General features: G+C 43.8%; 1 protein-coding gene across 1 annotated transcript in view; it reads right to left on the reverse strand.

Moving 5' to 3' along the window:
- LOC124142319 (general vesicular transport factor p115-like) overlaps positions 1-10,920 on the reverse strand; it is a 37,597-nt gene extending 26,677 nt beyond the window's left edge. Inside the window, exons 1-4 of the mRNA XM_046510728.2 lie at positions 10,822-10,920; positions 9,522-9,608; positions 7,949-8,013; positions 3,787-3,860 (exon numbers count right to left, since the gene is read on the reverse strand). Of these exons, the coding sequence (XP_046366684.1) occupies positions 3,787-3,860; positions 7,949-8,013; positions 9,522-9,608; positions 10,822-10,920 (325 nt within the window). The remainder of the gene's footprint in view (positions 1-3,786; positions 3,861-7,948; positions 8,014-9,521; positions 9,609-10,821) is intronic.
- Between the last annotated feature and the right edge of the window lie 214 nt (positions 10,921-11,134).

The raw sequence follows: 11,134 nt of genomic DNA on the forward strand, positions 1-11,134 counted from the left end.
GACAAGCATGGGTTGCTGAGGACCTATTCTAATCCGGGACCACTTGATCCCATTAGTCGATTCTTACAACAGGCATGGGTTGCTGAGGACCTATTCTAACCCGGGACCACTCGATCCCATTAGTCGATTCTTACGACAAGCATGGGTTGCTGAGGACCTATTCTACCCCGGGACCAGTCGATCCCATTAGTCGATTCTTACGACAAGCATGGGTTGCTGAGGACCTATTCTACCCCGGGACCACCCGATCCCATTAGTCGATTCTTACGACAAGCATGGGTTGATGAGGACCTATTCTACCCCGGGACCACTTGATCCCATGAGTCGATTCTTACGACAAGCATGGGTTGCTGAGGACCTATTCTACCCCGAGACCAGTCGATCCCATTAGTCGATTCTTACGACAAGCATGGGTTGCTGAAGACCTATTCAACCCGGGACCAGTCGATCCCATTAGTCGATTCTTACGACAAGCATGGGTTGCTGAGGACCTATTCTACCTCGGGACCACTCGATCCCATCAGTCGATTCTTACGACAAGCATGGGTTGCTGAGGACCTATTCTAACCCATGACCACCCGATCCCAATAGCCGATTCTCACGACAAGCATGGGTTGCTGAGGACCTATTCTACCCCGGGACCACTTGATCCCATTAGTCGATTCTTACGACAAGCATGGGTTGCTGAGGACCTATTCTACCCCTGGACCACTTGATCCCATGAGTCGATACTTACGACAAGCATTGGTTGCTGAGGACCTATTCTACCCCAGGACCAGTTGATCCCATTAGTCGATTCTTACGACAAGCATGGGTTGCTGAGGACCTATTCTACCTCGGGACCACTCGATCCCATCAGTCGATTCTTACGACAAGCATGGGTTGCTGAGGACCTATTCTAACCCGGGACCACCCGATCCCATTAGTCGATTCTCACGACAAGCATGGGTTGCTGAGGACCTATTCTAACCTGGGACCACTCGGTCCCAATAGTTTATTCTCACGACAAGCATGGGTTGCTGAGGACCTATTCTACCCCGGGACCACTCGATCCCGTTAGTCGATTCTTACGACAAGCATGGGTTGCTGAGGACCTATTCTAACCCGGGACCACTCGATCCCATTAGTCGATTCTTACGACAAGCATGGGTTGCTGAGGACCTATTCTACCCCGGGACCAGTCGATCCCATTAGTCGATTCTTACGACAAGCATGGGTTGCTGAGGACCTATTCTACCCCGGGACCACCCGATCCCATTAGTCGATTCTTACGACAAGCATGGGTTGATGAGGACCTATTCTACCCCGGGACCACTTGATCCCATGAGTCGATTCTTACGACAAGCATGGGTTGCTGAGGACCTATTCTACCCCGAGACCAGTCGATCCCATTAGTCGATTCTTACGACAAGCATGGGTTGCTGAAGACCTATTCAACCCGGGACCAGTCGATCCCATCAGTCGATTCTTACGACAAGCATGGGTTGCTGAGGACCTATTCTACCTCGGGACCACTCGATCCCATCAGTCGATTCTTACGACAAGCATGGGTTGCTGAGGACCTATTCTAACCCATGACCACCCGATCCCAATAGCCGATTCTCACGACAAGCATGGGTTGCTGAGGACCTATTCTACCCCGGGACCACTTGATCCCATTAGTCGATTCTTACGACAAGCATGGGTTGCTGAGGACCTATTCTACCCCTGGACCACTTGATCCCATGAGTCGATACTTAGGACAAGCATTGGTTGCTGAGGACCTATTCTACCCCAGGACCAGTTGATCCCATTAGTCGATTCTTACGACAAGCATGGGTTGCTGAGGACCTATTCTACCTCGGGACCACTCGATCCCATCAGTCGATTCTTACGACAAGCATGGGTTGCTGAGGACCTATTCTAACCCGGGACCACCCGATCCCATTAGTCGATTCTCACGACAAGCATGGGTTGCTGAGGACCTATTCTACCCCTGGACCACTTGATCCCATGAGTCGATACTTACGACAAGCATTGGTTGCTGAGGACCTATTCTACCCCAGGACCAGTTGATCCCATTAGTCGATTCTTACGACAAGCATGGGTTGCTGAGGACCTATTCTACCTCGGGACCACTCGATCCCATCAGTCGATTCTTACGACAAGCATGGGTTGCTGAGGACCTATTCTAACCCGGGACCACCCGATCCCATTAGTCGATTCTCACGACAAGCATGGGTTGCTGAGGACCTATTCTAACCTGGGACCACTCGGTCCCAATAGTTTATTCTCACGACAAGCATGGGTTGCTGAGGACCTATTCTAACCCGGGACCACCCGATCCCATTAGTCGATTCTTACGACAAGCATGGGTTGATGAGGACCTATTCTACCCCGGGACCACTTGATCCCATGAGTCGATTCTTACGACAAGCATGGGTTGCTGAGGACCTATTCTACCCCGAGACCAGTCGATCCCATTAGTCGATTCTTACGACAAGCATGGGTTGCTGAAGACCTATTCAACCCGGGACCAGTCGATCCCATCAGTCGATTCTTACGACAAGCATGGGTTGCTGAGGACCTATTCTAGCCCATGACCACCCGATCCCAATAGCCGATTCTCACGACAAGCATGGGTTGCTGAGGACCTATTCTAACCCGGGACCACTTGATCCCATTAGTCGATTCTTACGACAAGCATGGGTTGCTGAGGACCTATTCTACCCCTGGACCACTTGATCCCATGAGTCGATACTTACGACAAGCATTGGTTGCTGAGGACCTATTCTACCCCAGGACCAGTTGATCCCATTAGTCGATTCTTACGACAAGCATGGGTTGCTGAGGACCTATTCTACCTCGGGACCACTCGATCCCATCAGTCGATTCTTACGACAAGCATGGGTTGCTGAGGACCTATTCTAACCCGGGACCACCCGATCCCATTAGTCGATTCTCACGACAAGCATGGGTTGCTGAGGACCTATTCTAACCTGGGACCACTCGGTCCCAATAGTTTATTCTCACGACAAGCATGGGTTGCTGAGGACCTATTCTAACCCGGGACCACCCGATCCCATTAGTCGATTCTTACGACAAGCATGGGTTGCTGAGGACCTATTCTAACCTGGGACCACTCGATCCCATTAGTTGATTATCACGACAAGCATGGGTTGCTGAGGACCTATTCTAACCTGGGACCACCCGATCCCATCAGTCGATTCTCACGACAAGCATGGCTTGCTGAGGACCTATTCTAACCCGGGACCACCTGATCCCATTAGTCGATTCTCACGACAAGCATGGGTTGCTGAGGACCTATTCTAACCTGGGACCACTCGATCCCATTAGTTGATTCTCACGACAAGCATGGGTTGCTGAGGACCTATTCTAACCCGGGACCACTCAATCCCATTAGTAGATTTTTACGACAGGCATGGGTTGCTGAGGACCTATTCTAACCCGGGACCTTCAGTGGTGAGAGAGAAATTATCAGACAATGGGGACACACGTAGTCCTGGATTGCTGGGGTCCTGACACTGAGTCCCAACAGGGGTAGTGAGTAAGAGTCATTTGGAGTGTAAATTGTAATGCAGATTTACAAGAAGTAAAAGTATTAGAGAACTTAGTTACTATTGGATACCCACAGAAATCATGATCTCAAATATATACCAATATATATTTTAACAAACACTGGGTGTTACAAATTCATTTCTAAGTTCCGACATGTGTGGCTGAGCCACTTTATCAGTAAAGGCTGAGTCTGGACTGAGAATGATGCTAACTGCATGTTCTACCTACCATCCTCTGACGGCTCGTTGGACATGACATTGCACAACGTGTCCAGAGCATACCCTGTGATCTCAGCATCATTTCTGAAAGACAAATCAAACCAGTCCATAAATATATTCAAGAATTTGGTGTTATTTCAATCAACATCATCAATTTGACTGGCTAAGAAGAGAAAAGTATTTGTGTTTATAACTCGATAAATTGTAAAAAGATTGGCCACATCAACATGATCAATATGAGAATGTCAGAAATGACTTTGTATTTCATCCTCTGTGCACAGTTTTGCCTGAACAACCTACTTAGCTTGCTTTTCTGTAGATGAGGTGAGGTGAGGTGAAATTGGGTTTAACGTCGTGTCCAAGATTATTGCACTTATATAGCCATGTGCATGCATGTGTGTGTGTGTGGCTGTTTGTACTAGTCTGGACTAATGCTGATTTATAGTGCTAGCTCACTGAGATACCATGCCGCAGTTTAACATGAATACCCCACTCAGGCAGTATACTGACTCCGGGCTGACCAGTCCTTGTTTTAGCCCCTTTATGCCGAGCGCCAGACAGGGTAACAACAAGTGCCATCTTTTAACGTCTTTTGGTATGGGGATTGGTGATTGTGTTGACAATTAGGAAGTTGTTTGAGAATGATTCATTTTAGTCATTTGTAAACAGATGAACACTAAAAGATTTGTAATAGAGTGACATTTAGTCCCAGAAATAAGATATCTTATTTAAGTACATATCTACAAAATCAAAAGATAATAATATCCAAATGAAGCCCAGAACAATCCTTAATGTCTTGAGCTGAGACCATCTAGGCTTGCCAAATCATTTTAGACTTGAATTGGACTTTTTTTTTAACTTATCACCTCCACAACCATGACAACAGTGGTCGGAGGGTGTGTTCTGGTGATGATTGTTTTCACAATGTTCTACACTGTTATATGATCAAGCCAGAAGGTATATTGCATACTGCTGTGTCAGGATAAGTATATAAATAAGGGGAATAGTCTGATTCCACATGATTTATTCTCTAGGGTCTGGGAGATGGCCGAAATTTGTAGGTAATATTCAAATATGATCAGCAATATTATGATAGGGAAACGATATGATATTATTTATTTTCTTAATACTGGGACACTCTTCTGTGAACAGAGAGGTCACCTAGTTGTTTTCGTTTTAAGATGTTTACACTGTTCCAATGTTTATCTGATAATAATACGGAAGAGATTTGTTGAATTTGATTGGCTAACCACGCAATTTGTTTTTTGCATTATGTTTCCATAAACCCCCAAATACATTAGGCCATGCCCAATAATGGACTCCTGATACACAGGAACACTGATAACAGAACATGCAGGGCTTGTGGTACATTATTGTGTTAAACAATGCCACTGATTTCGTGCTGTTGTCTACACAGACTTACACAGTATGCGCACTGTTTTTTCACATTTATACCTCCATAGACTAAAAAAAATAGGGAAGTCAGTTCTTAAATATTCATACGTACCTAACAAAACATTCTCAATTATTCATACATACCTAACAAAACATTCTTCTTCTTATTATTATTATTGTAAACTTTCTAATATATTGCATATTTATATTCTTATCCTATCTCACACTATGCATTTCTTCTTATACTTTGATCTTGGTGTGGAAATGCCCAAGAACAAAGTTTCCAGCTTAATAAAAGCTCACCTCTGTCACCTGCGCAAGACAGAGGTGAGCAGGTAGAAGATCGGGACACCATTGAAACAAATGGCCGCACCAGATGGTGGCTTCTATTGACTTTGACCGTAGTCCCAACAGACGAGCTTATATACCCTCCCTCTGGGAGCTTGTCTGGGAAACCTCGATCGGTACAGAACTGATAGCAACTAAGTAAGTGCCCAGTGTCAAACCTTTAGTTTAAGATTCCTTCTACTTCGTAAATAACATAGGTAATCTGCTACTTGTGGTATAGTAGCTTTGCTGCAGAAAAAAACTTGGATCTCGCAAACTGGTGAAAACCTTTCCATTTATCGTCATAGAGATTCTCTTTGATCGACAAAGTACTCAGGAGACTGCCTTAGCTGCTCTAATAGAATATCCTCTTTTATGAGACAGCACTTGATATGTGAAGTTTGTATTATTCTGTTCTTGAATGGACCAATTGGAGTGAGGATGTAGCAGTAGATGTGACCAGTTTGGAAGTCTAAGTATTGGAATCCGTGCTAGTTCCACGAGATCTGGAACCAAGTTCTCGTCGGCCAGTAAGGCGCTACCAACAGCAGTTGTAGATAGCTCGTGTGTAGTATCTGTTGTATCAAGACTGGTGGGGGAACACATATGCGTTTAGGCCCTCCCATGATATAGAGAGAACATCGACTGGCCAGGCTAGTGGGTCTGGCACTGGTGACACAATGTTATCTGATGCAAATAGGTCTATTAGTGGACAGCCTTTCTCTTTTATTGCCCGTTGGAATGCTGCAGGTGCTTCCATTCTGTTGGTGATGGTTTGGCTGATCTGGATAAGGCGTCTGCTAATCCATTTGCCACTCCCTGTATATGTCTTGCCTATATTGTTAGGTTGGGCGTGTCTACCAAAGGTGAAAAGTCAACTGCAGGAGGGTCTCTGATTTCATCGTGCCTTGTAGTTCACCGGTTGACTGATCGTACGAAGCAGAGTAATCGGGACCATGTGGAAGTGTGGTAGTATCAGAAATGTGCCTTGAAGGGACGTAGAAAACAGTAGGATCATATACCAAAACAAAATGTCGATATTCATCAACTCTTGTCTTGAATAACTGAGGGATGACTTGTCCTACCAGGTTGATCAGCGACGTGTAGAACTGGTGAAGAGACGATGGACTCCATCTTCTAGGCACTGGAAAAAGCGTCGTGCATTCCGGTATCGAGACGACGACAAAAAGAATTGTGAAGATGAGGATGATCTGTCGTTTGTCTGTTTTTTATAACAAATGTTATATTTGGGATAACATCTTCTCATTAAAGTACAGATTCTCTTACTTAATGGGGTTCGAACCCCCACAGCCAGAGTAAGGGACCTAATCGCCAGCACACGAAGTCAGCGATCTAACCCAATCAGCCACCAAGGCTTTCTGCAGGTGAAGTCTACAAGCAGGCGAGTTCTTGATCGGATGATGTACCGATGTATCAATGTGAATCGTTGAGTGGAGAACACTCGGGTATCGATCTGGCGAACTGTCCATCCAAGAACAGTGTGTTGTAGATAATGGTGAAGTATGGCGATCTGACGATTTGTCGATCCCTCTGTCATCTACGACCAAACGAAGGATGACGATCCTGTCAATCCTCAAAGGTACGATCTGGTGAACTGTTGACATGGTAGTCCATGTGTCAATGCATCGATGTGTATCATCGAGTGGTGATCCCTCGGGGTATCAAAATGTAGAAGAGGCGAAACTGTCAATCCTCCGAGGTACGATCTTGTGAACTGTTGACATGGTAGTCCATGTGTCGATGCATTGATGTGTATCATCGAGTGGAGATCCCTCGGGTATCGATCTGTAGAAGAGGCGAAACTGTCGATCCTCCAAGGTACGATCTGATGAACTGTCCATCCAAGAACAGCACGTTGTCGATAATGGTGAAGTATGGCGATCTGTTGATCCCTCGATCACTAGGTCGTTTACGAAGATTGACCATCCCGTGAGTGAAGATCCTTCGTCAGTCGGCGATCACTTCCTCGCCAGAGGCAAGAGGGGTAGTCGCCATTAGAAAGCCAGAGAGGTATAGCTGTATCCGCAGCACGCTGCAGAAGCGATGACCCGAGTAACAAGCGGGTAGGGGAAGCAGCAACCCTACGTTGACGGCTTGACTTCCAAAAGCTGAGCAAAGTGTAGTCCTGCACGATGCCTGTGCAGGAATATTTGTATTTTATGAGAGAAGAAAAAACAAAACAAACTAGATATGCATACAAAGGCATATCTAGTCAGCTCTAGCTAGCTCTAATCCACATATGAAATCAGCATCGGGAATTACTTGTTTCGAGAAGGGTATTGTGTAATAAGATTTCATAGACTAAAAGTTAGTCTAGGTTAAAGGATCCAGTAACAGGCCAGTATAGCGTGGAACAAACCATTAGCCCAATTCAGAAATACCTGACCACCTGTAACCATGGTAACAAATGACTGAATCAGGCAACTCACCTGTCCTGTTCCAATACATTGATCAATACTCCCATAGACTGTGTGCCAACTTCTAGGCGGTATTTCTGAAAACACAATGGTAAACTTGTTTGATAAATTCATGTAATTTTCTAATCAATACTTTTATTCAAGCTGTTCTCGAATGATGAAGGTGAAATCAATATTGAAAATGACTATCAGCTTTCATAAATGTTAGTTTGACTTTACACATTCAACCTGTCACAGTAATTCGGACAAGGCTCGGGCTAAAACAAATAGTGAGGTCATGACAGTTCTTTGATGGAACCATGGTGTCATTGAACCGATTGTAGTTAAAAGTTTCAGCAGTTCGCTAGCCCGACACAACAAAACTGTGCTGAGGACAAGAAAAATTCAATAATGGTAATCACCATTGACTAGTAGCATTTGAGGGCTATAATTCTAAACCAGTTCTCAATGCTTTTAAATTGCTACAAATTGGAACTGAATAAAACTGACAGAAAATGTAAACTTAGTAAACATTTTTGCCTCGTTCAAGCTAGAACTTTGAGGACAAGTGAAATTAAGGTCTAAACCAGTCCTTTGGACATGTTGGACCAGTTTTATGAAAAACAAAACCTGAAGGCTGTCAATTCAATCAGGGTGTGACTAAACACTATCAGCCATGGCTTAACTGAGAATTAGTTTACTCGCACTCATATATTGTCCAGATTCACAAAACATTATGACCTTGATGACCTTCCCAGCCCATGACACCTTCGTTACTCTCCTTCGTTACTTCACTAAAATAGCGTTCCCATCTTGTAAGTCTTTGGGAATACTATTAAAGTGAAAGGCTTATGACTGACTTAGTAATAATATTCCCCAGATGAATTTACATTGTTTCTTAAATCAGAATGGTTCAAGATTGCAGATGAATGGAAAAGCATCCAACCTTCCCTTCGATGGTTAAAATGAAACAAAAATTGACTAACAAAATAAAACAAATAACTCGGGAAGAGTATTCAATGTCTCAACAATCATCACTTGTTCGTAAACATCACGTTCAAGCGGATGCAAGTTCAACTTCATTCACGGGTGTAGGCCACTTAGCAGAGAGGGGAGCTGTGACTAGTGGCAGTGATAGTATAGAGGGCTCTGCAAATGGGCTATTGCCGTAAGGAGCTTTCTGTTATGGTTGACAATGACGATCCATGCCATATGCATGATATGGGTTCATGTCACACAGCATGCACAGCTCACACATTATGAGAACATTATCCCCATCCTAGTCTGCTCTTACAGCAAATACAGTCTGCAACTTTAGACAGTAGCCCCAAGGCCGAGTCCAGTAAGAACTCAGCTAATAATAATCCATACGACAACACCAAAATCTAATGAAAATACTGTGAAAGCCATATTCAGGCAAGTAGATTCAAAAGTTTATGGCACAGACTGCAAACATGGAGTACATACTCTGCTAAGTATGCTAAGTTATGCCCACACAAATAGCTTATGCAGGGCCTGCCTATAAACATTCAATTTCACTCTTGATAATAGATGCACATATCATGCTTTACATCATGTAATATTTGATTGACATTACGTTACTTACCTTTGACAGAGACTTAAGGGCCCTGATTGCACCACGCCTGTCTTCTAGCAGGGTGGAGGAGGTGGCTCGCTCTGTCAGTCGCTCAACCTGAGAAGAAAAATACATAGCAACTAGTATGAATGAGAATATTTATAGGCATTATAGAAGTTGGATGTTTTGTTTTGTTTGTTGTTTAACGCCGCTCTCAGCAATATTCCAGCTATAGGATCCAGTGATTGACATCATGAGCATCAATCTACTCAATTGGGATACAATGACATGCAACAACCAAGTCAGTGAGCCTGACCACCCAATCCCGTTAGTCGCGACAAGCATAGTCGTCTTTTATGGCAAGCATGGGTTGGTAAAGACCTATTCTACCCTGGGTCTAAGAAGTTGGATGTAATCACAACAAGGAGTATTATGGATATCAACTCCTTTATTATAAAAACATGCTTCAGAGCTACATCTTGCCCTGTATATCAGGTGAATGGGAAAGAAGTAATTGGTTCCCAGGCTGTTTCTGTACCTCAGGTTGTGGTAGGTATGTGTATAGGTACTGAATATATCAGGGAGACAACAATATCAACTTTTGATTTCACTCACTAACCCACAGGAATTATTTAGGTAGAAAAAATATGAGAGGTCACCACAATCTGCATAGAATTGTGGAAGATAGTGTCCTGGGACCCGTTCCACAAAGCGATCTTAGCGATATGACTGCCGTAAGTCAGTGTTAAAGAATGGGAGTTACAACCGACTTAGCGCTAAGATCGCTTTGTGGAACGGGGCCCTGAGCCATGCTTTAATGTCTAGACTCTTGGACCCCATAACAGCTCTTGCTTAACCCTGATCCGTGTTTATCATACACCAATCTGAGGTTGTCTCCAGATTGCTTTACTGACTTATCGGAGGGTTGACAAGAAAGTCCCATATGTATTGAAGAGACATTGAAGTTCACGACCAATGATTCCTTCTGTTTGTTACAGGCAAAGTTGCAAAGAAACAAACTCTCGCCTTCCAATTAACGTTGGTATGTTTTCATGAATATTAGGCTCAGAAGCTGTTGAGTGGGATTCGGCATCTACAAAATATCAAATGACCATATTGACCCCGTGTCCCTTCTCCTACAGGGCAAAAGTGTTATCACGAAATTAGGATGACATCAACTTTGGAACTTGACACATGTCACCACTGGTAAACTTCCTATCGGTTACAGATGCAGCGGTCAAAATGCAATGTGTGGCTATAATTTATTGGAACAAACAAGTAGAAAGGGGTGTCACGAAGATGCTACAGATATAATGTTTTTTCTGTTTACCGTTTCTGCCCCAGTTGGTTGATCTCCTCCTTGAGGAGTCCCAAGAAAATTTCGGAAGTAGTCCATCTTTTGCCGTCGTGGCTTCCGGGTTGGGCGCATGCGCACGCAACGTGGCAGATTTTCTTGACGACATTTATTTAACAACTAATCATTATAAATATAATGCTTGTTAGTTTAGAATGATTAATCTCAGTGCTTTTCATTAATAAGAAATTTAATAAATTAAAATATATAAAAACATATATATCGATATGATCAAAAGATATTTAAACGCAAATTATTTGATTTTATAACTACAATACATTTGAACATT

This window comes from Haliotis rufescens, unplaced genomic scaffold (assembly GCF_023055435.1).
Source record: "Haliotis rufescens isolate VD_foot unplaced genomic scaffold, xgHalRufe1.0.p SCAF_11, whole genome shotgun sequence".
NCBI classification, from domain to species: domain Eukaryota; kingdom Metazoa; phylum Mollusca; class Gastropoda; order Lepetellida; family Haliotidae; genus Haliotis; species Haliotis rufescens.